Raw genomic sequence first — 25770 nt, forward strand, 5'->3', positions numbered from 1 at the left:
AAACTGAACCATGCTCCACAGGAGCCATTATGTGTAAATGGGTGCGGAAAGAATGGCAGGACTCCTTCATAATTCTGATAGGGAGGGAGTCGGCCACACACCCAACAATTGGTGGCGTTACTAGTCTGATGGGAATGGTGTAACATACTAATGAAAGTGTTATTGCGCAGCGCAAGTCTATAAGACAATTCATGCGGAGGTAGGTCACTAAAAGAATGTTCAGCAGCAACATTATAAACATGTCTAGAAATAGGGTAATATATGTGCAACAACATACTTGTAATAGTTATTAAAAGACTCAATAAAAACAAGATTAATAATGTCACTATGCAGTGGCTACGCAGTGATTTACAATACGCCTGTCGTTTCAACATTTTTCCGGTATTTCCTCTACTTAGGTCCAGGGGATACATGTCAGAGACAATTCAACCGCTTCACCTTGGAGAGGACTTAAACAATCAAATTGCTCGACTTGGTGGGCCTAAGCTTTAGTTTGTAAAGTTCGCTTTCCGTTTTTTCCATCAAAGGAAGTTTTGAATCAGTCTGTGAGGGAGTGCAGGGCACAGTGTCTATATCTGAAGGTAGTCCATGAAATTTTTTTATGTGACTTGAATGAATCCAACCCTTGCGTCCCTCGATCTTCACGGCTGTTCTTGTGGTCAACAGGACCAACTTGGGTGCTTTCCACCTGGGCTCCAGTTGATTTTTCCTGTCGAAATTTCTCACAAAGACAAGATTACCCGGAACAACGTCATGGGGTTTCGCCTCAGTGTTGTCGGGAAAGGCTGCAGCTACCTGTGAACGAGAAGATTGTAGTGCAGACATCAAGGAAGCCAAGTAATCTGTCAGCATATTACAGTCAATATCAGTTATTTTGCGTGGTATAGGCGTCCCCCACATATTCGGTGGTCTACCGAAGATCACCTCATACGGGGATAGCCCTGTTCTAGAGTGTGCTACCATTCTCATGTAAAAGAGTGCAACTGGTAATGCTACTATCCAGTCGACACCTTTCTCTCTGCATATTTTGGACAGTCTGATTTTCAGTGTCTGGTTATGTCTTTCTACGAGACCTGCTGCCTCGGGATGTCGGACACAGTGGAATTTCCACTGATAACCTAACAGAAGTGAAACGTGTTTCATTAATTCGGATGAGAACGGCTGGCCGTTATCTGAGTAGACAACACGTGGTAAACCGTATCGTGGGAAGAATTCTCGAACCAACTGTTTGGCAGTAGTCGGGGCAGTGTAATCTGAAACTGGGTACGCCTCTGTCCAACGGGACAGAGCGCAGACAACCACGAGAACATATTTGAATCCTCGACATCGTTCCATCTGGATATAATCCATCTGTAGGACTTCAAAAGGGTGATCAGGAGGCTGAAATCCACCCTGTTCTACGGGAACACTTTTTCCCGGGTTGAACTGGCAACAGATCATACAGGTACGGACCTTTTGTTTGGCTGCTGCTCGTAAATGCTTATTAAACCAAATGTGTTGAATGCTATCTAGCATAGCTTTTTCTCCTAGATGTGCTGGACTATGTATAGTGTTGATTACGACTTGGACCATTGAATCAGGGAGGAACCACACAGACCTTTCCTTCATCATCCATCCCTGGTCCGTTTGGATCCCTCCTAATTCAGTCCATTTCTTTATTTCGTCTGGTGTAGCATGTGTCTGTATGTCAATTACGTCAAGAGTAGGATCTTTAACTGTCATACAATGTGTCGGTGTCGGGACTATTGTCTTTGTCATATCGGGGGTTTGAATTTGAGCAGTCAGTTTAGCTGTTCTGTCGGCTAGATCATTGCCTTGGGAAATGGTATCAGTAACTTTTGTATGGGCTTTACATTTCATAATTGATATTGCAGTGGGTAGATGTATTGCATCTAATAATGCATGAATGAGGGGTCCGTGCTGAATGTGGGCACCGTGGGAAGTTAAATAACCTCTCTCTCGCCACAGCACGCCGAAGTCATGTACAACTCCGAATGCATAACGTGAATCAGTGTATATGTTGACTTTTTTATTCGTGGCTTGAATACAGGCTTGTGTCAGAGCGATGAGCTCTGCGGCTTGAGCTGACAAAGTATTTATACGATTAGTTTCAATAACTTCAGTATCGGTTGTGACTGCATAAGCGGCTACTAACTCTCCTGTACTTGTTCTCATGCATGAACCATCGACATAAAATGTCAAGTCTGGTTCTGACAATGGAACATCGGTCAAGTCTTGTCTGGGTTTTGTCGTTACAGTAATGACTTCAATACAGTCATGGATTAGTGGGTCTGTTCCGATTACTGGCAAAAGTGTGGCAGGATTCAATGTGTTACAGCGTCTTATTTCTATATGCGGCTGAAACAGTGTCAGTTCATACCCTGTAAGTCGTGCTACGGTCAAGTGTTGTGTTTGTGTTCTATTTACAAGAACCTCTACTGCGTGTGGTACTTGAACTGTCAATGGATGTCCTAACACTATGGCATCGCTTTGTCTGATTGCTAAAGCTGTCGCTGCTACTGATTTCAGGCACGCAGGCAAAGCCTGAGCTACTGGATCTAATGTACTAGAAAAATAAGCACATGGTTTGTGTGCTCCTGCTTGTTCCTGTGTGAGTACTGACAAGGCAGTACCTTCGCGTTCTGTAACAAAGAGTGTAAACTGTTTTCTGTAACATGGTGTTGCTAAAACAGGTGCTTGACATAAAGCTTTCTTTAGGCTTTCAAAAGCTTGTGTATGTTCCTGAGTCCAAGGGAGAATAGTCGATGTGGCTGCCTCCTGGGTTGTCAACTGAATGAGTGGTTTTGCTAGGAATGCATATTGCGGGATCCACTGTCTACAATATGAAGTGAGGCCTATGAAAGCCCGCACCTCCTTTTGTGTCTTAGGTGTTGGCATGTTAACTATCAACTGAATGCGGTCGGATGTAAGCTGCCTTCCCTCCTTGTCCAGCGAGTGTCCAAGATAAACAACTCGCTGGACACAGAATTGCAGCTTAGAAGGGGAAACCTTGTGCCCTTTTTCGGCTAGAAATTGTAAAACTGTCAGTGACGCTTTTTCACATTCAGCTTCGCTTCTTGCGGTGATCAGCAGATCATCGACGTATTGAAACAGGGCCGTGTTAACTGGCATGTGGATACTGTCAAGTTCTCGTTTCAATGCTTGGCTATAGATGCTGGGGCTTTCTGTAAATCCTTGAGGTGCGCGTGAGAATTTAAAGCTACGTCCATTTAAACTAAATCCGAACAAATATTGGCTTTCCGGATCTATTGGGACGCTGAAAAAGGCATTCTTGAGATCGATTACAGTGAAGAATGTCGCTTCGGAATCAATAGCTGTCAGTAATGACGAGATATCTGGGACCACAGGGAATTGTGGCACAATACATTTGTTTAACTCGCGCAGGTCAATAACCAATCGATATACTGGCGGGGCCTTCGGATCTGTTCGTTTAAGAATCGGTATTATCGGTGAATTACATATATTGGAGTCTGTTTCCACAACTACTCCTTGGGCAATGAGCTCGTCAATGATTTGTAGTAAAGCCACTACAGCATCTGGTGGTAACTTGTATTGTCGCATTCGTGGTAGCACCACTCCTGCCTTTAGTGTGACTCGATATGGTGTAATATTCATGCAACCAACATCAGTAGGGCCTTGTGCCCATAGACGTGTAGGTAAAGTCTGTAATCGGGGATCCATGTCTCTAGATACATAGTGACCTTTAAAATCACGTAAAAACAATCTTACTCCTTCCGGAGAACAACATATTATAGCTCCTAGGGCTTTTAACGTTTTTATTCCTAATAGGTTTTCTGGACATGATTTAGTAAGCAGTAAATCTGTAGTTCGGGTCAGAGGTCCTATCGTGAGTGGCAGAGGCTGTGACACTTCATTAACAATAGGTTTGCCTGAAAAACCAAGGGAAATATTTTGTGAGCCTGAGAGGGGTGCCCCTGGAACTTCACTACGTTTTATAGTTGTTCGACTTGCCCCTGTATCGAGTAAAAATTTTCTATCTTGACCTAATATTTTACTATGTACATAAGGTCCTTCTTGATCCACAGGAATCTCGATAAGGGGTAGGTCAACTTCCCTCTCTAGGCTAGTTCATGCGTAACGCTGATACTCGGGATATTCATACTGTGCGGTCTGATACATTTGCCGTGTTGTTGTTTGTGTGGCAGCAACAGGCAATGGGGGTGCAGCTGGTACAAACTGTATTGGCTGTTGTGCGGCTGGCATTGCCTGGACATGCTGTATAGCTCCTTGTTCATTCTGGTCTTGTCTTAGTGGCCGTGATCTTTCTTGTGTTTTACCTATGGCGATATTATGTTTTAGAACTGGACAATCGTGTACGTAATGGCCTGGCTTTTTACAATAATTGCATGTCCCTTTTACAGGTCCTGCTGAATCGGAATGTGTCATACCCTTTTTATGTCCTTCGGCTGGGACTGTCTGGGAAACTAGCATTTTCATTTTTGTGTCTTTCATGCGTCTGTGTTCATGTTCTTGTTCCTCTTTAATTCTGTTGTGGTGGTACTGTAACATTTGTAACATTTGTGTTGGAGTGTTACCTTGCCAGGTACTCTCGAATTTTAATACTCTATTCTTTACTGGAGGCAGAGCATTTTCTACTAATTTTGTTACAAACAGATGTGGGTATGATTCGCTACTTGCTTTTAGGCCACTATTTATACCAAAACATTTTTCGAAACGGGCATAGTAATCACTAGTGTCTTCATCTTGCTTCTGTTTACAGGCTGAAATTGTACCCCAATCTTCCTTTTTCGTAGTTAATAATCGTGGCAGTACCTGTACTAGTAGTCCTGGTAATGCCTTAGTTTTGTCCCCAAGCCCCGAACCTGGACCTCGGGCCCTTTCTTCTGCTTCTAATGCTGACCATTCTATCTTTTGATCACCTACCTCCCACTCTTTTTCTTTGAGTTTCTCATAAATGCCAGCAGGCATCAACACCTTTAATATTGTCATAATGTCGGGGTAGGTATACTCTCCCATGAGTAACATGTCTTTAATTTCTCGGTGAAACCCCGCTGGGTCCTTGTCATGACTGGGTACTACTTTCTTCATTTCTAATAATTCTATTTTCGATATAGGCGTATATACAAATACGCGTTTAAACTCATTGTCCTCACCCTTTATTGGGTGCACTTCTCGTAAGGGATTCTGTCTATCTATGTGGTACGTAGTTCTTTCCTTGGCGGACAATGGAACATGTTCTGAACACACGAAAAGAATATACTGCTTTCTTGATTCTAGAATTTCTTTAATTAATTCAGTACCTGGACCTCTCCATTTATTCATAAGTAATTCAGTCAGTATGTCAGGCAAGGGACCAGGGTCCGAGTGCTGACTCCGATACAGTATAATGAGTTGTTGGATCATATAAATCCCAGCTAACCTTTGTTCATCTGGGGTAAGATTCAAAAATGCGCGTACTACTGTATCATCACTATATTTTCCGGGACTGTCCACCCAATGGACAGCTGCCCTGGCTAAATCTTGTTCATCCATAGAATCGAGGAAATGATAACCCCTTCGTTCTTGGAGTAACTTGTCGGCGGTTTGGAACGAATGCTCGTTAGACCTTATATTAATTATAGGTATTTGGAAATTCCTGCTATTATCTGGACACGTCGGATGCACTGAGTCAGTATGATATCTAGTCTGATTCTTATTACAAGATCTTCCTCTACCTACATAGGCTATGGTGTCTGACTGTCCTGTGGGCAGTCCTGGCCCTTCTTCCTCGTTTTGTTCGAACTCGTCTGTCTCTAATCTCTCTTCGTGTAGGCGTTCTATTTCTTTACGGATCTTTCGGCACATGGCTATTATACAATTTTGTTTATCATGTCTCCCTTCTGATATATTCTGGCTCCATCTTGTAAGAATTCTCATGGCTTCCGGGTCTACCCCCGGTCGGTCTTGATTTCTGATCACACAGTTTATGAGGAAACGTAACAGTTCCCCCTGTATCTCTACTTTCTGGTATTCCATAGCTCTGTAAATACATTCTGGATCTCGCCCTGTTTGGACAAAATGATATAGATTATCTAGATGCGCAGTCATTCCTGGTAACTTTGCTAAATACACTGCGGCTCGTCTGATACGCAATGATGCTAGGGTCATTTCGTCCTCTTTTCCAGGCACCGGGTCATATCTACAATCTATAAGAAGTTCTTTAAGCGCACGGGCACTAAGGAGTTTGGGTGTACGTGAATGCGCTGACTCTTGAAAAGTAAGCTTATTTATTCTGGGTGGTGTAGAAAAGACATTGGCAGCTCCTCCCGCGGCTCCATCTGGGGCGTCGGGTGTAAAAGGATTCGTTGAACGTGACACAGCAACTACAGGTGTGGACATAGCCATAGAAGTAGCTGTAGGAGCGGATACAGAAACAGATGTGCTTGCCGAAACTTGTGACTCGATTTGTTGCCGTAGGGATATGGGTACTGGATCTTGGCGTTGAACCTCCCTGGTAGGCGGTCTACGTGGGGCGGAATTGGCATACTCGGGAGCTGCGTCATCTAAATAAGAGGAAAGAAAAACATCTTCTGCGGTTCTAGGATGCCCCTTAGGATGTACCTTTATTGGGAACAATGGGGTTGGCAAGTCTTTTGGCGTTTCCGGAGTAGCCTTAGGTAATCCTTCGGCCAGAAGGGGATACATACCATTCATAAGGGCATTTCTTTGTCTGTCTACTTGTTCTGATTTTACTCGGATACCTTCCTCAATTAATAGATTTTCTCGAACTTTAGTGGAATTCTCTTTACTCTTCTCTTCCTGTCTACGTGCTTTTTCTGTTCGTCTATGTGATTCTTTACGCCATAATTCAACGGCGTCTTTCTGTGACTGTCTGACTTTCCTTTTCCATAACTCTTCCTCGACTTTCATGATGCACTCTGCATCCCAGGTCCCCGCTGTGGGCCACCTCTGACTTTCTGGTAATCCCTTGGTATAGTCTACCCATAGATCAAGAAATAATATGGCGTCTAATCCATGTTTATGATACATAAAATGCCCTGGGGTGTCCCTAGGAGGGATAGGGACGGCTTCTTCGAGAACCCCTTTTCTGGTAGTGATCTGTCTTAATTTCGAAAAGAGCGGCATCTTGAGAACTGACCTTATACTTGATTTTGACCTGATACTTGAATTTGAACAGACTTAATACAATAAACACGATAATGAACAGTCATTCATACCACGATATACTTAAACACTTCAAACATTTAACATTAAACCTTTAACTGGAACAACAATGATGATCGTCTGCATGACTAATCACCAAGCTTATTTCTCGACAATAACTAGACAATAACTAGGCACTTCGGAATACTTGATATACTGCTAAACAGTACAGATACACTGCTAAAACAGTGCAGACCGGATTTGTGTACCCAAACCCGTCTTGACCGGCACAACCTATGTGCACGTCAGAAATGCCTCCCCAGTAATGGTACTCACCGGGTAGCTTCGGAAACGGAAGGCCTCAGTAACTTGAACTTGACTCGGATTTGGACTGGACTCAACTCGATTCGTCGGACACTGGGCTTGACGTCGGACTGGTGGGTCTCTGTATACCTCGGATCTTGCTCTCTCAGCTAGGCTCTGGTCGGGATACTTCGCACTTCTCACCGCCTCGTCTGGGTGTTGATTGCAGTCTCAGTCGCCCCCGCTTGACCGGAGGGAGATACAGGAAATCCTGCTGGTACGCGTTATTGTCCGTCCAGCTGTGGCAGGAGACCGGGCCTGCAACGCACCGCCGGCGCGTGAGATGAGAAAGTGTCCCTGTTCGGGCGCCATCATGTGGTAAATATTTCTCCTTTACCGGGACTGAATTTGATACGGGAACATAATAAAATAGCTCAATGAAATGAGAGGCAGAATCCGTGATATTAGAGTTTCAGAATGGGCTTTATTCCAATAAGCGATTATAATCGGATGCCTCAAGTTCCATCACCACGGGAGTTCAGGAAGTGAAGTACATACATTATTGACAAGCAGTAACTTTTATAATACATACATCATAATGAAGTGAATACAGTAGGCGTAACAGTTGATAAGGACATTGACGTTTTGGTGTGCGTAGCCGAAAATGGGTGTAATAATGAGTAAAAAGGAACATGATTGGCTACGATGTAATACATAGGTGGATCTATAAGATAATACTTGGCATTGATGCGCGCGCAGCAGTCTGACGTATAATTGACGTATAACTAGGGGGTGACGAGGACTTGACATTTTAGCTCTACGTGTGGAGACAAGAAGTCTGGGGGGTCAAGTCAACCTAATCCCAAATCATATCTACATCCTATGTTTAAAGAACTATGTTATCCACAAAAGAAGGACTCTCGGACAAAATCTATTCTATACTGACTGTGCGTGCGTGTACAAGCGTCTAGGTGTCTACACTGAATGCGAGGGGGTAGGAATATTCCATGGTAACAGGGCTATGAATTACTTGCATGAGGACAGAGAAGATGGGCCTTTTTTGCTTGGTAACTGGAAGAATGTTTACTTAAGCTACTAGGCAGGAATGCATCGGCTGAGGGGGAAGCAGATAATTCGAAGGTGAAATACAGTTCTTGGCAGAGAATAGGCTGATGTCAGGCTTCGTGAGCCGCGCAGAGAATGAGACAAAGTTCATGGTCACGGATGCAGGCTTGAACTGGAGCTTTCAGAGACAGAAGGCAAAAGGAGTTCGATGACAGAATCAGGGCCTACTTGCCTGAACTGTAAAATGGCATAAGTGAACCATATAAAGCCGGTGGCCTTTCATATTTAGGAATGGAACATCCAGCCCATTTATGGCGGGTCTGACAGAGGACATGTTGACGATGGACGCACATGTGTTTGCGTCATTATTACTGGAACTGGAGGGAGCATACATGTACTTGCGACATGCACATAGAACCGTTGGGGTCCAAGATAGGGGACATAACTGACCAGAAAAATCCATATTTCCACATTAGCAGGAGGGGGATAAATGGGAGGGATCGCGCTGTGGGTGATGGACCTTTGTGATCACACAGTGTCCGCTCCTGAGCCGTAGGGATGTGGCGGTGAATTTTCGTGTCTATCCATGTGGGGTCAGAGTACAGGGGGACCCACCACATCACCCAGTTGGTCGTAGGAGACAAGACAGCAGGGGCAGGCGGAGTTGGCTGAGCAGATTCGGTGCGTACAGGGCCCAAATTGCTGGTCGTGGGGGTATAGCGGTGAGTCGACGCGCAGTTGGGTCGGCCAGCAGTGTACAGGATAATGCGTGGAGCTGGAGATGCCGGGGATCTGCATGTTAAAAGGCGTGCAGGCCGCTATGAAGTCGAGATAGGTCTCGATAGTGAGCAGGCGGCTGAGGGGAGAGCAATTATGCAGAGGGGATGAGCAGAGCAGTGGAGGCCGCCAACGGGTGGTCCCCAGTTGGCGCAGCAAACCCAATCTTTTGCGTCTGTCAGGCCTCGCGATCCTGGAGTCACAGGGGGCGCCGCACGGGTGCAGGCAGCCAGCACCCTCCCCCGATGTTGTGGAGATCAGCAGCCATCACGCTGTGGTCCGCCCTGGCCGGCCTGTGGATAGGATGTGCAGCAGGGCTCCGGGGGCGCAGCGCAGCTCTCCTGGGCTCCCTGGAGCTGGCGGTAAGTGCCGTGGGCCGCAGGGAGAGTGGACTCAGGGCCCCAGGCAGCAGCAGCCGTGGTGTAGAGAGCTACAGTGAGTGCAGCGGGGGCCAGGGTCAGCGTGGGCACTCACCGGTTGTGGATGGCGTCTGTGGTGAAGGGGTCCCGCAAGGCAGTCACCGCGAGCCGCCTCACTCAGACTCCCGGCCAGGGCGGCTCGGTCATAGCGCTCCCTCTCAGATGGCCCGATCCAACACCAGGAGCCAGGGGGGTCCACCCCAGAACAGGGGTAGGTCAGCACCGGGGCATCCCGCGAGGCAAGCAGCATCTGCGGTGGGGTCACAGCAATCCTGTCTGTGTCCGGCGCAGTGGTGGAGCTCCAGTTTGCTCACCAGGGTGTCCCGGCCACCATTTTAGGTTGCAGAAGAGAACTGTATTTAGGGCATTCCGGGCCGCTTCGGAGTCAGGAAAATCCTCGGCGGGTAGCTCCGTATGGGCAGCAGTCGGGCATTGTCCCCTGGAGCAAAATTGGGCTGGAGATGAAGAGAATAAGTGGCGGATGATGGCACGAGCAGCAAGAGCCTCACGCAAGTGCGGCCATCTTGCTTGGCGCCCTCTAGCGCCTCCCCCATTTTCTTGTCTCTATTTATTTTTAAATGTGGATAAAAATTGAAATTGGGTTGCTTTTAGAGTAATTCTAAATACTGTCTGCCATGACTGCAATGCCAATAGCTATGTGGATTGATAGGTAAGGGAGTTAAAAAAGAAGGGAATTTTAGTAAAGAGACTTTAACAGCAGTAGATATGCACAAGGTTGATACAGAAATGTGCATATTTTCAGATAAGTGCATTGATTTATCTTCTGCAGGTGTTTTTACAGCACTGAAGCCTGACAGACATTCAAGTATGAGTGCATATTTATCGGTTAAATAAATGTGGAAATATACTAATTTCAGCTTAATTTTTCCACAAAACCCAAAATACATATGGATAAACACAGATAAAATTAGCAAAAATTAAATATGGATAAATACAGACGGAAATGTCCAAAAAATAAATACCATAAAGCCGGGAGGCCTATTCATGGGATCACATTAGGCTTCTGAAAATGTCCTGCTGTTTAGTATCATATCTTCCAACGCCCATCAAAGGAGATCTTCACTCATAAGACATCCTACACTCTTGATCTGATTATCTCAAAGGATATCGCTTTCTCCGCCAAAGACCTCATACTTGTGGACTGGTCAGACCATTTTCAGATTTCATTCACTCTGGCCTTTGGCCACCGTAAAACAGAAACAAGGGACAATGTGGTTTCCTGACACCAAAACCATAGACATTACAGCTCTTGTCAATAGGGCTAGATGGAACATTTCCTTATGTGATTCTCAGAAAGACATTAACACCATAACAGAGAAATACAAGAAGTGCATGAGGACGCAATTGAAGAATTTGTTTTATTGAAAAGCAAATAAAAAAGACTGTACCCTTCACTCTCCTGCTTTTCAAAACATATGTACAAAGAAAGACAAGCCCAAAGAAAACTCAAGACAGTCTTGAGACGTTCTCCCTCCCCAGTTATTTTGCTGCAACGTAGGTCTAAAAAATGCTGTAGCAACAATTGATGGACGGAATGCTGGCATAGTGAGCAAAGGAACGATGGATTTAACCCAGATCTGTGACTGGGGGTGAGTGTCTGAAAAGTTTCAGCACTCCGTCCATCATCTCCTTGCGTTTGCTTTGTTCGGCCTAAGTGTGCCTGGTATGCCCAGACATGGCTCCTGGGCTCACTGTGCCACTGGATTCAAGCTACCCTAGTTGATGAGGAATAACACCCCGAAACCGGTCCTGGGGTGCTTGTTTCTGGTCCAGTGAGGAGCTGACTTGGCAATTTGAGCTGGACTGTTTCCATGAGGAATAGGGTCAAAACTGATTTGCATATGGCTGGGTCTAAACTAGGGTGGCATGGTGAGCAAAAGAACAGTGGATTTAGGCCAGATCTCTTGACTGGGGGTGAAAGTGTGTTTTGTTCCACATTCCGTCCATCATTTGTGTGTCTTTTGCTTTCTCGCAACTTAGGGCTGGCACAGGAAGCTGCGAATCTCACATTTTCAGTTATAAGTCCATTCTCATTACATTTTTTCTTAACGCTGTTATGTTCTTGAAGCAGAGATGAACAGACAACATGGACCCAGGTATTTGGACTAATCTATACTTTATTGGGGATGCCCTCTCTACTCCTGAGCGAATTTGTGTCCTCTTTTTCTCTCCAAGCAAAGTCCCAGTCTGAAAATGCCCTGTTTTCCATTCTTTTAGCCCCTCTCCAATCCCCATGCAGGAAGTGTCCATTGTACATTTGGCAACCCCAAGTGTCCTTCCGATATATCCGATGACTCCAAGAATCACTCAAAGCTTCTCTTCCAAGTGATTAAACAGTAAAACAACCCACCCTCCATCAACATTGCCCATGCTCCAAAAGATAAGTGTGAAGACCATTGTCTTCTTTGCAAAGAAAATAAATTCTATTCAGGTCTCTCTTTCCACCCGATCTGTTGACCGTGATGACCAAAAACTCACCTGTAAGGCACATTCTCGCTGGTCTGACTTTGTTGCAATATAAACACGGAGCTGCTCAAAACTAAACTACCAAGTCACTTCTATGCACCGTGCCAGGATCCATTAGTAAGGAGTTTGCCAAAGAGCTGCTACCCTTCTAGACCACTTTTGTGAATTTGTCAGCTATGCAAGATACCTTCCCAGATTGTCTGAAAGTTGGACAGTCTCCTGCCTTCTGAAAAAAACATGTGCAGACTCAAGGAACTTAAACAACTACAGGCCTGCCATAAACCTTTCCTTCCTAGGTAACATGAGAGAATGCTGGGTAGTCTCACAACTTTCTTTTGATATCCAGTCAACCTCCAGGACTAATTCCAGTCAGACCTGGACCTTAGTACAACAAGTGCTTGACGACGCACTCTGTTTCCTCAAATAGAGCAACCACTACCATCATCTTCTTCTATACCTTTCAGATGCCTTTGATTCAGTTAATATCCTGAAAGAATAAATGGGCACTGAGGCAACAATTCTAAATGGGATTACCTCCCATTTCTCTGACCACTTCCAAGCAACCTCATCCCTCAGGAATCAATATTGTCTCATACTCTGTTTATCTAGAGACTCTTCGAGAAATCCTTAGTAATGTTGGTATACTTTATAACCAATATGCTGATGATAATCAGATCCTTATCAAAATGTTCTCCTCAGCCAACACCTACTTGCTTACCAACACCATGTCCAGAATCCAAAATCTGATGTCCATCCAGAACCTAAATCTCACCCAACTAAAACAGAATTATTTTGTAATCTTACCGAAAAAAAGTCCTGTGTGCCTGTCCAAGAGCAGATTAAATCTTGCTCTTTCCTGGGTTACATACTAGTGATTGCGGACGGTGTTAAATGAATTAGATTCATATTTGACAATCAGCGTACTCTACAATCTCATATCCGGACGATGGCTACAGACTCACTCTACCACCTTAGATTACTTTGGGGTATCAGACAGGTCATCCCTAACCAAGACTTTAAGTTTCTAGTCAGGACACTAGTTCTCTCCAGAATGGATTATGGGAACTTCCTTTTATCTGATTTTTCACTAAAGTTCACGTGGCCTCCCATAAGGCTGTCCTTCACACTGCCTCCTTCATTAGTTCAGGTTACAAAAAAGGTGACAACATCTCTCCTATCCTTCTCACTTGTGAATTGCTCCACATTGGAGAAAAGGCACAATTTAAGACGGTCTGCCTTGCTCAGAGAGTCCTGTACAACTCCAAAGCCTCCTATCTGGCTAAGAAACTGAAAATCTATAGTGCACAACTGTGGTCAAGGAATGTTGAATCCCTCCTACTCAAACCCAAACTACTGACATTCAAATAAGAGTATTGCATGAGGCAGTCCTTCAGAATTTCTACAAGGATCTGAAACTATCTTATCCAACTCAACACATTTCCCCATGCCGGGTTACTTTAAAAGAGGAACTTAAAGCCCTCCTCCTTTTCCAAAGACACTTTGGACACTGACTGCTCTTAACTCCACCACCCAATGCCCATTGCCTCTTCTTGACTGCATTGTTCTGCGGTTTATGGTTTCTATTGTTTGTCCACATTAGTTAGCATTCTCTTGTACAGCGCTCTAATTTCCTTGGGCCACGTTTGCGCTATAGGTTATTGCAAAATAAATCAAAAAATGACTGCATAATCCATATATTTAACAAAATAACTAGACAGCTGTGTATCACTCACTTTCAAACAATTATTCAAGGCCTCCTTAAAGCAATGGGTCTCGAACCCTAATAGTGATGGTAATAAATATTTTCTTCTGAAGTTCTAATAAAGACTTACTTTTTTAGTGTTTGTCTGTCCAGTTTGTTTTACTTCTTTCTTTCTACCTTAGGGTCCCCTTTTTTGGTTAGTAAGCGCTCAGTAATGGTATTGCAGTTGGTGTTCCCTGACATTCTTTTGCATTCTGTTCAATTAATTTCAACACAACACCATTTTATTACTATGTCTCAAAACTCTCAGTTCAAAAACTGTTCTTCAAAGCAGCATTTGATAGGTGGGTACCTCAATATGTTTGACCTTACAATGTTTAACACCAAGATTATTAGCAGTGCCTAATCCCAGCATTCATTGCACTTGTCTTACATTCTCGTTGTAGGAGGAATCCGCTTCTCGGTGCTTCAAACAGGGGGTTTGCTCGTTGGCTTCCTGCGGAATATGAAGATGGACTTTCTCTCCCCAAAGGATGGACAGAGAATAGAAGAATAAATGGATTCGAACTCCCTCTGGTAGAGTATGAGGGGCTGGATCTATGGTGAAGTAGGAGGGCTTCTGCTCTGTGATATGATTGCTGGTAGAGCCAGTGCTTAAGAGGGGAGGTGTCTACTTACCAAACGATAGAGGGGCTGTAATTCACATTCTGTAGTAAGCACAAACCAGGAATCTCTGAATCTGACAGGTTACTTCTTGAATATATCAGGTGCCACATATGGTCCAAGGGAAGGAAGTCAGTAAAATGAAGGTAGGACAACCCTTTTGGAGCAAATGCTTGTTTGTTCAACCTTCCGTTCCTACTGAATCCCACAGCGAACATTCCATGCACAACACTCACAACATTCCATGCATGCATCATCACTTAAGCGGTGTACCTCCATGACATCACACATGAAATATATCAAGTGTAATTACTTCGCTGGTGAGTATTGCTACATTTATATCATGATTCATCACATTGGGTACAGCTTTACTCCACAGATCAGTACAGGTAAGTATTTATAAATAATGAAAACATAGGAAAAAGGTTAAGGACATAAAGAATATTACAATCAAATAATTTAAACTAGATTAAATGTCAATTTAAGTGAATGCATAAAACATTAAGTTGAATTAAAAGTTTCAAGAATCAAGCGCAAAATGAGTACAATAATAAAGAGAAAAATATAAAGGTATTTTTAAAGTGGATACATTTAGAAAAGCTACATATAGATGCATAAATGTATATAATATGCACTCACCTATATATGTATATTTTATCAGGAGGTGATGTGTGGTCATGGTTAAGTATCAGACTTTCCACTGAAAAGTATTTTGTGTTTTGCTGCTAACTTTGGCACGGCACATATTTCCGCATGAAACTTTACATTAGGAAGGAACACAGATTTAGGTTTAAAATTATTCCCTGATGTACAGTGTGAAGCCATAGATGTGTTTGAAAAGGGAGTTTTAACCAACTTGAACAAAATAATGCACAAGAAAGTCCCCTGCAATAGAAAAAACCTTACTGTGGAACAAATCACTGCTATAGAAAATCTGAAAGCCGATAACAGTATTGTAATCCACCAGTCGGATAAAGGGGGAAATGTGGTGGTTCAGGACAAACACAAATATTTCGTGAAGGAACTAGACAATTGAGTGATGGTGACAGTTACTGCAAATCCAGTATGGCGGACATATTAAAATCTAACACTACTTACAGGGAATGACTGGTAGAATGGAAAGACAAGGGATTGTTGGAGTGGGAAGAGTACAACTATTTATACTGTGCACACCCAAGGATTCCTATCCTTTATTTACTCCCGAAACTCCACAAGAATTTTCACAATCCCCCAGGAAGACCCATAGTCTCCTCAATTGGATCGTTATTGGAGAATACTTCCAGGTTTATCGACCATTATCTTAGACCTTATGTGGTAGCACTACCCTCCTACCTCAGAGACACCACACATTTTCCCACAATAATTGATGGGATACATTGGGAGGATAACTATACCTTAGTAACTCTCAAAGTAAGTAGTCACTACACCAGTATCCAACATGAGTTAGGTCTACAGGCAATCCAGCATTTTTTTAAGACACGATCCATCTCATTATTCCACCATTCACAGATGATTGTAAAAATGATTGAATTTTGTTAAGTTAACAATTTTTTTATCTTCAATAATACCACCTACAAGCAGTCACAGGGCACTGCGATGGGCACCTGCTTCGCCCTCAGCTATGGAAATTTATTCATGGGCTGGTGGGAGGAGCAGGTGGCCTCGCAGATGATAGAATTTGAGAGCAATGTCGCCCTGTGGCTGTGCTACATTGATGATATTTTTTTCATTTGGAGTGGGGATGAGAATTTGGCTAGGGGTTTTATTGAGAAACTGAATATGAATGTGTTCAATCTTACCTTCACGGAACATATCAGTAAAAGCACCATGGAATTTCAGAACGTATTTCTAGAGGTTCAAGATAATACCTTGGAAATAAGATTATTTTGAAAAAAGACTTCTGGCAACAGTATTCTTAGTGCCAGCAGCGCACACCCACGAAGTCTCATGTACAGTATCCCATATGGGGAACTGTTACGCGCCAAAAGGAACTGCAGCACAGGTAGTGCCTACAAATGTGAGGAGGACACCATGTGCGAACGGTTTAAAGAACGAGGATATAGTGAAAAGACCATCCTTGAAGCCAAATCTAGAGTTGATAGGGTGACCAGGAATTAATTACTACATCCTAGAAGAAAGGAAGAGAGTAGTGAGTGTATAAGATTTATCACTACATTCTCAGGACAGGCCAGTGAGGTACGCAGAATTTTCAACAAACACTGGCATGTGTTGTTAACTGACGAACACCTTAAGAAAGATCTTGGTAGTAATCCATAGATAACGCTCAGAAAAAGTAGTTCACTTAGAGATGAGTTAAGCCATAACCATGTGACAGAAGGGGAAAGGGGGTGTCTGAATGGCAAACCCGGATTCAGGTGTTGCAGGAATTGTAAAGCCTGTAAAGGGAGTTCTGACTGCGACAAATTGGTAGTACCCAATTCCAAAAGGGAGTTTCAGATCAGAAAACTTCTCAAATGCAACATGACATACTGTGTATGTGTATTGATTTGCCCCTGCAACAAGTGGTACATGGGGAGTACAAAACATCAGGCTAAAAAGCGAGTGTTGGAGCATATAATTTCTTGCTGATGATTTGCTTTGAAAGAGTTGGATTTATCAGTTTATGGACTCGGTGTACACAAATGCCCACTTGGGCCAGACAGCCTGGAGAAGGGTAGGCACATCTGCTGGAACCAGACTTGGTGCCCACTTGGGCTGAATTGACAACTATGGAATTTATTTATTTGCATAGATATGAATTTTGAGCTCATTTTGCCCACTGGGGCGAGACTGTTATGCACATGTACTAATGATGTTGCATTCATTAATTCTGGACTGCAGCATTAATATCATTAATTCACTTAGATTGTTGTTTACAAGCTTCATCTGTGAATTTGGTGTACATTATATGTGTTAAATAAGAAAAATGTACATGTACTGAATCAATTTTGCATACTACAAAATGGCCGCCACAGTTGCTAGTATTGTATATACACAGTTTTTGGGCTAGTCCATCTTCTAATGTTTGAAGGAAGTGGATATAACCATGGTGACAATGAGCTTCTACGAGCGTGACCAAGGCGTAAAGCCGAAACGCGTAGTTTTGAACTTGCCATTAAATATTTATTTTTCGCAGCACGTGAAAGTGTCTGAGTGGTTCCTGTTGTTGGCAGAGACTTTTTGAAACGAATACATGGGACTTCCGGCGTCCCGACTTGGACGACCCGTGACAGCCTGAGTGTTTCTGACCGGAATTGGTGTAGCGAATATATATATATATATATGAACTGCACATCCGTTCCTCCGCACCACATATATATATATATGTATATATATATATATATATATATATATATATATATATATATATATATATATATATACCTTTTTTTCAAAATATTTATATACACACAGACACACACATGCATATATATATATATAGAGCATGTGTAAGTCGCCGGCGGTGATAGTGCCTGTGTAGTTATATGTAGGTCAGACTTTCCACTGGAAAGGCATTTTCTGTAGCAGCTTTGGCACTGCTCAAGAAACCTACATTAAACTCTCCAAAAGCAAGGCCTAAATAACAGAGGGGTCCGTAAAGAGACATTCTGCATTTTAATATTCATAGGATTCTTTGCCACTCATTACAGAAAAAAGGCGAAATTGAATTAGATTTGACTTGAATCAAAGTAGATCTTTACTTTAGGAAATGCCCTTGCTTGTTCAGTAGTTTTCAAGAAACTTGTGTTTAAAAAGTGTTTGGTTATGAAGAGGTTAAACTTTAGGGATATGTGTAGTACAACGAACCAGATTTTGCATACCTCTACTGACCCAAAAAAAAAAGAAAAATCCTCAAATCTCATCGGATGAGTGAATCTTTTCACCTGTTACCCATTTCAGTTCAACAAAAGATGGGTCTGCGAACTGAACCACTCTGCTTGTCTGGCTGTTTCAGTTTCAAATGAGGAGAGGGTGTTCTCTTTTGCAGATCCGAAAGGATGAATGGCCAGACTTTCAGATTAGAAGGGGTGGTATACTTTTCATATGAAGGGCAATTGTGGGCTTCCTATCAGACTAGGGGCCTTATTACGATTTCAGTCAGAAAGTTTCTAAATGGCATTTGGATTTTCCTAACCCGTCTTGGAACCCATGTTTCCGAGTGACTCGGAAACATGTCTGCCCGACCTATTACGATAGAAGTTAGCCATTCGGTCTTTCTGACTCGGCTCCGCCCGGCAATCGGAGACTCCGAGTAGGTTGAAGCCGAATCGTACGTCTCTATAGACCACGTTTTGGACCGACGTATTACAATGTCAGATTCGGACAGCCTTTCTGAATCGGTCTGTCCGACACGGAATGACTCTCGGAAACTGACTTTGAGAGCCCTTAGCAGGCCCCCCTTCACCCCGAGGCCTCCGGTTGGGATCCGTGGGGGGACCCATGGAACCCCCCTTTACAACCATGCATAGTGTGACAGGGCCCATGGGTTCCAGCCACAGGGTGCAAGGCTTTCCGCAACCACCCCTTTTTTCAATGGAAGCCTGTGTTGTCGGTTGGAACACAGGATCCCATTGAAGTCAATGGGAGTCAGACCGAACGTGTTTGGAAACATCGTAATCAGCCAAATCCGAGTCAGTCGGAACCGATTTCGACAAGGAGTCAGTTGGAATGCTTTCTGACCAACAACGAAATCAGGCACTAAGAGTGCTGGGTACTTGCCATATAAGGGGCAGGGGTTTCACACTTCAAGGAAAACAGGATGTTCTCGCTTCCGGAATAAGAAGGGTGTCCGCACTTTCAGGTGAGCAGAGGCATATATTTTTCCGAGCAGGATGGGGTGATCCTATTTCCAGAAGAATATGAGAAGTGGTAACACCTGCAAATGATGTACATTCTTTTTCAGAAAAGAACACTTGGAAGAGGAGAGGTAATGGTACATCCAAAAGGGGAAAGGATAGTCCCACTTCCTGAAAACAAGGGAATGATTTTAAAGGAGAGGATGGGTGTTCAGACACCCAGCAGAGAAGGCAGTGTTCTCACTTTGAGAGAGTAACAGGGCTAGCCATGCTAGAAAAGGGAAGGTGATCTCATTCCAGAGAATGAGAAAGTGGTCTTCTTATCAGAAATACTATGAGAAGTCTTATTGGTTGTGGAAGAATATAGGTCTCATTTAAAAAACATGTGTGTGAGGGGGTCTCATTAGAGAAGGAGGTCACTTCTCCAGAAGAAGAGATGATAATCAATTATTCAGGAGAAGAGTTTGCGGCCTCACTTTCAGAGAAAGTTTTAGGAAGGAGTTTCCTTCTAGCTGTAGGCAGGGGGTTGAGCTCATTTCTAGAAGAAAATGAGATAGTCTGAAAAATTAAGAATGTGTTTAAGCAAGTTGTGTTTGTAGATGGAGGTTCATCAACTTTCTCTGTTCTTTATTCCAGGCACGTGAAGTTTCAAACCAGATTGTCCAGTTTCCAAACAATGAATTGACACTGGATAATGAGCGGTCACTCACCTTCATGCAGTTTGGTCAGTGGACAGACCATGACCTGGACCTTTCGCCAGAGACTCCAGCCAGAACCACCTTTGTTGAGGGCCTGGACTGTGACCACACCTGTGTCAAGGAACCACCTTGCTTCCCACTGAGGGTATTATGCAGACCTGTGTTTACTGGACCATATCTGTTCACATGATAGGATTAGGCTTCCTCTGGCTGCTCATCTGCAATGCTTGATGCAATCAATTAACAAATCAATTAGTTAAGTAAATTATTCTATAAGCTATCCAATAATGCAGCGATTGAATGAAACATTAAGGCTGTCATCTACAAGACAGCTGTCATGGAACAACCCCAAAACAAAATAGTTTTCAATCTGGAGAGGGTCAGGAACTTGCACCAGATTCTCTCTCCGAATGGCTAAAATGATGCCAAACAGTTTCTCAGACTTTCTCAGAACCAGCTCTTAAATTCTGTAGTGATACTTGAAGGGTTCTGAATCTCCTCCACTCTGATGGTGTTCAGAGAATATGCAAAAATTCTTCTTCTTAAAACATCTTTAAACTTATGACATACTAGGGTTCTAATGAATTGGTAATAAATGATCTGGCTGCATAGTCTTAACTGTTTTAATATTAACCCAATTGTTACATTGTTATTTACAGCACTCTGATATCATTGCTGGAGATTGCTTAAATTTACAAAATGTGTGAAGTAAATACACATTGTTTATTAGAGATTCCAGATTTCATTCTGAACTAAGAAAATGAAGATATCCAGCCTTCAAATTGCAACCTGGCATGATAAGTGAGGAGTGCCCAATCTGTAATCTGGGGGTGTGATTGCTAGTAGATATTCAGAATATCCACAAATTTACATATAGTGACTGTAAACAGAACTAATTTACATACTTCATAGCTATCCTGAAAATGTGCGCTGATCCAGCTATTCAGGATTCATATCCGACAGCCCAGCTATAGTTTATCTGTCAAATATGTCCGTTTTGTAATTATAAGAGCCATCTGACCATTTTTTCCAAAAGGGAACCACAGTACCACCACTATGTCTTCACCAGTAACATTCCAATGGTGCCCCATCAAAGGAACCTTGAGATGTTACTTTCCAATTGTCTATCAAAGACCTTTCAGACATTCAATGCCAACAACCAATCAATAAAACCATCCGTGTATTGCCACCTGGGACAACCTGTCTGTAGACCCCGAAATTTCTCATACCAAAATCAAAATCAAAGAGTCTCTGTCTCTCCCATTTAACAAAACAACATTTAGATGTAGCCTAGGGTGCTAATAAAGAATTGTTTACAGATTGAATACATAAATAAATTAAGGAAAATGCTGTCTAGGATGTCAAGGTCTTCTTCTTCATTGCCCTATGCATAGAACTACCTCAGAGCTTTCAGAGCTCTGCTTTTAATGTTTCTTACAAACCTCCCTATACAAATTGTACATCAACTTTCTCTTACTGATGTCCCTATATCTCCTATAGCCTAATCAAAGAACACCAGCCTACTATATCTCTGCCTCTTAAAATCCATCCATGGAGATTCATGATCACCACATTCAAAGCTGTATCCATAGAACCCATACAAGATCTCTATCTCTTACCCACAGAGGCATGTTAAAAAATTCACCCGGATTAATACATACAAAGAACAATCAACCCGCACCTACGTATAAAATGTATCCTCTGACATTCAGAGTCTTCTTCTTCAATCCACGCAACCCACAGAATACCTCTACCTTGTAAGAAGTTTCTATATCTCCACTGCCAATAACCACACACTTATACCACTGCCCTATCTCTACCTCCAACAACTCATCAGGTAATCTCTTATCCTAGATAAACCATTCAAGTAACTACCAAATATCCAGTTCCTTCAAAGGGGCATTTATACTCAGATTGCAATTCACTTTGTGCATTTACCTTAAGATGTCATCTCGTACTATAATAAATTGCCATCATATCATATATCAGAATGACAGACCATCTTCTCTTGTGATGTTTTTAATGCAGATTCCACCCAATGATCCAAGGATTGCAAACAGAAGTGACTGCATTCCTTTATTCCGCTCGGCTCCAGCTTGCAACGAAGGATCACCTGCCCGTGAACAGATTAACATTTTGACATCATTTATTGATGGAAGCCAAGTGTATGGAAGTGACATGGCATTGGCAACCAGACTTAGGGATCCGACAAACCAGTTTGGGCTGTTGGCTGTTAACCAGAGATTTACCGATAACGGCAGAGAGTATCTTCCGTTCAACACCATGGGAGAAGACTTCTGCGTCCTAACCAACAGATCTTCGGGCATTCCATGTTTCTTGAGTGGTGAGTAGCATCATTTCTGCCTATAGTGGATTTGTAGACTCCATTTTACGTTCATGATTTCTGAAAACTCCGTAGTGTATCTTTATGTGCTTGAAGATATTCTACTAAATTTCAGAGAGCAACAAACCACGATTGCCTGTTCTGAAAATTGAACATATGTGTCTCTTTATTATAATGGAGCACCAGAAATGTGAGGTCTCCTTATCAACCATTATCCCCATTACTGCGAGACATAAACTGTTCTGCCAGTTGCCATAAGCTTACCACATCATGGGGCCTCCATGGGGTGATCCATGTACAATCAGTCCTGGATCTCCTAAGTTCTCTCATACCTCCAGGCTATTTGTCTTTATTTATTACTTTACTATATTTAGATTGTTCAGAATGTCAACTGATGTTAGGGTGATAGAAAAATAGAAAAGGCCTAAATGTGAAATAAAGAGAAAGAAACTAGAGTGTTGTGTGACACTGCAAAAGAAAAAAAGAGAGCTTTGGTAAACAGCCAACGTTTAGGAAAACCTGTAACTATGGTACCATGAACTAACAGTTTCACAGCTGGCAATTCAAAAAGGAATCCCCTTATTTGCAATTTATTAGCTAGAGATTTGAGAACAAATGGATGAATGAATACACTTACATATTATGAATAAAGGAAAAAAGTGAGAAAAAAAACATCTGTTGGTGCTGACGTTTTGAGCGCGGAGATAGCATGTTGTTGGCAATAGTAAAATTTCTTGTTGGCCAATTTGGTTTCCTTATGTTCTGTTGTTTCTTGGTGAACTGCCCATGATAGACTTGTGGGCCATGGAGAGGACTTTAACCTGCACTCTTCGGTGACTGCCGGAGACTGCATAAACTTTATAATCTGCCTCATATGTTTCTATCTACCCAAACCGTGTACATCTGGATAGAGTGAAGTAGCTGGATCTTTCTGTTAGTGTTAACTGGGATGCAATGAAACCAGCACTTTTAGTGATGATGGCCTGCTCAACCATTACATAAAATCAGTAAATCAGTAATGACCTACAGTGACCTAGTCAATCCGATGAGTTAATGACAGCAATTAATCGAACTACCCACCAAGGATTCTGAGGCACTTAAACAAGACATGTGGGGCTAAAATGGAAAACTGAGGAATAGGTACTGTGATGCAGATCTCTTTGGCAACAATAAGGATGTTCAATTTCACATGTTAGTTGATAACAACTTGCTTTCTGACCCAAGTCAAAGAGCGATTTAATAAGTAATAGCGAGCTGTGCAATGGCAAGCATATCCTACCTGTCAATTCTGTCAAGCTACATCTTAGGAACTGAATGTGCACTCCCTCAATATACCTGTGATGTGCCGACGGTATCCAACCTCGGCATCAGATTCAAATGCCAACTTTTTAGGTATAAGAAATTGGGGTATTAGTTGAGGGGGATGAGTACCCACCTCAAATACCTACCACAATCCTTGTCAAGGTGAACCCTTAACTAACGGAATACATTTGTAACTAGAAGTTATAACTTGGTCAATTATGCACTATGTATATGTTGGGAACGACAAAAACAAAATACCTTATGTATCGTATGATTCTGCCATTACGCTGACGAGGTGTTTCAATAAAGTGTGTTAAAAAAAAAATGGTGAACCCTTAAAGTCATTAAACTAACCTGCGCTCAATCCCCTGGTAGCTATGGCACAGAGCAGACAGGCTTAACTTAGAAGCAATGTGTAAATTATTTATGCAGTAATTGTAGGAAGCTGGGTTTCTGTTGCAGTAACCCCCCACTTTTTGCCAGACTACTGATGCACTTTGACTAGATGTGCCCTGGGTCCCTGCCAATCAGGTTCCCAGGGCCTGTGTTTTTCACAAAACTGTATCTTGTACCCCCAATTGACACCTCTTTGGCCAAATGTCAGTCCCTTGTAAACGGTACCAAGGGTACCAAGGGCACTGTGGCCAGGGAAGGCCTCAAAGGGCTCCAGCACTTATTGTGCCAACCTTGGAGGCCCTGTTCCTTTACACACACACACTGCCATTGCAGGCTGCGTGGTTTGGTGCAGAACAAAGTGAAGAGTCGACATGGCACACATCCTTGTGTGCCATGCCTACAACCCACTGCCCTGGCATAGGTCCGCCACCCCTCTTGCTGGGTGCACTATGCCAGTGATGAGTGTACAGGTGCATGAGCTCTGTACACCTACAGTGTCTAGACCAATTTTTAGACATTGTAAGTGCAGTAATGCCATTAAGAGTATATGGTGCTGGGAGTTTGTCATTACAAACTCCACAGCACCATAATGGCTCTACTGAAAACTGAGAAGTTTGGTATCAAACTTCTCAGCACATTAAACCCAGACTGATGCGTGTGGGATTTACAGAAAAATGAACTCAGAGGGCATCTTAAGATGCCCCCTGAAAAATGACCTGCCTCTGGTGGGTTCCCTGACTGGTACACACCAGCCTGCCACCACAAGACATGTTTCAGGACCCCTGGGGTGGGAGCCTTCACTCTCTGAGCCCAGAAACAAAGCCTTTCCTGGGCAGAGGTGGTCACACCTCCCCCAGGCCGGGAAGAGCCATCTGTGGCAGGGGAGCTTCAAAGGCCTTGGCGCCTTTGTAACGTGACCCCAAGCCTTTCTTTCTTTCTATCAGGAGCAGGCCGCCTTCCTGTCTCCCCTCCTTTTCGTCAGGAAGACAGGCGAGGAAAGTTAGCACAGCCCAGAAGGTGTGCCCACCTCTGCCAACCCCACCCTTCAAGTGGGGGAGGCGAGGTGAAGCACACTCTTCAGTGCCCACCATATTGCAGATGGCAGGCACTCTTCAATCAGGATTAGGGATTGTGCCCACTCCCCCACGTGGGGTGAGCACACCAAGGGTGTAGTCACCCTAAGCCCATTGGCTACTGACCTCGAGACCCCTAAAACACCCCCTAAATACAGTATTTAGGGGGCAGCCCTGAACCAAGAAGCCAGATACCCACAACCTACAAAGAAGAAGGACGAAAGAAGATGCCCAGCAGAGGAGACTGCAGAGATGAACTGACTTGACCCCAGCCCTACCGGCCCGTCTGCAGTTTCCAGATATCCTGCGCCAAAAGATGCCTTGTCCTGCAGCCAGCGACCTCCAGAACCCTGGGAGGACTGACTGCCTTCAACAAATCCCGAATCTCCTGTGAACAGCAGGTCTGTTCAAAAGAAACTCCCAAAACAGACTCTGAGCCTGCTGAGGACAAAAAAAACCGATGCCTGTAACCACCACTGCACCCATCTCCTACGGCCCGAGTTTGAGTAGCCCTCCGGTCCCAGCAAGGTCCCCAGCGCTCCAGAGTCCGAGTTCAGTGTGGGTTGATAACTCCAGGACTCCCCGACGTCGCCTGCAGC

The 25770-nt window shown here is 43.4% G+C and overlaps 1 protein-coding gene across 1 annotated transcript in view; it reads left to right on the top strand.

The window, feature by feature from the left end:
• The window catches only part of LOC146859090 (myeloperoxidase-like), a 111506-nt gene that overhangs the window by 45286 nt on the left and 40450 nt on the right, over positions 1 to 25770 (top strand). Inside the window, exons 6-8 of the mRNA XM_085649742.1 lie at positions 14346 to 14475; positions 19995 to 20201; positions 22085 to 22400. Of these exons, the coding sequence (XP_085505868.1) occupies positions 14346 to 14475; positions 19995 to 20201; positions 22085 to 22400 (653 nt within the window). The remainder of the gene's footprint in view (positions 1 to 14345; positions 14476 to 19994; positions 20202 to 22084; positions 22401 to 25770) is intronic.

Source organism: Triturus cristatus, chromosome 3_2 (assembly GCF_964204655.1).
Source record: "Triturus cristatus chromosome 3_2, aTriCri1.1, whole genome shotgun sequence".
In the NCBI taxonomy this organism is placed as follows: Eukaryota; Metazoa; Chordata; class Amphibia; order Caudata; family Salamandridae; genus Triturus; species Triturus cristatus.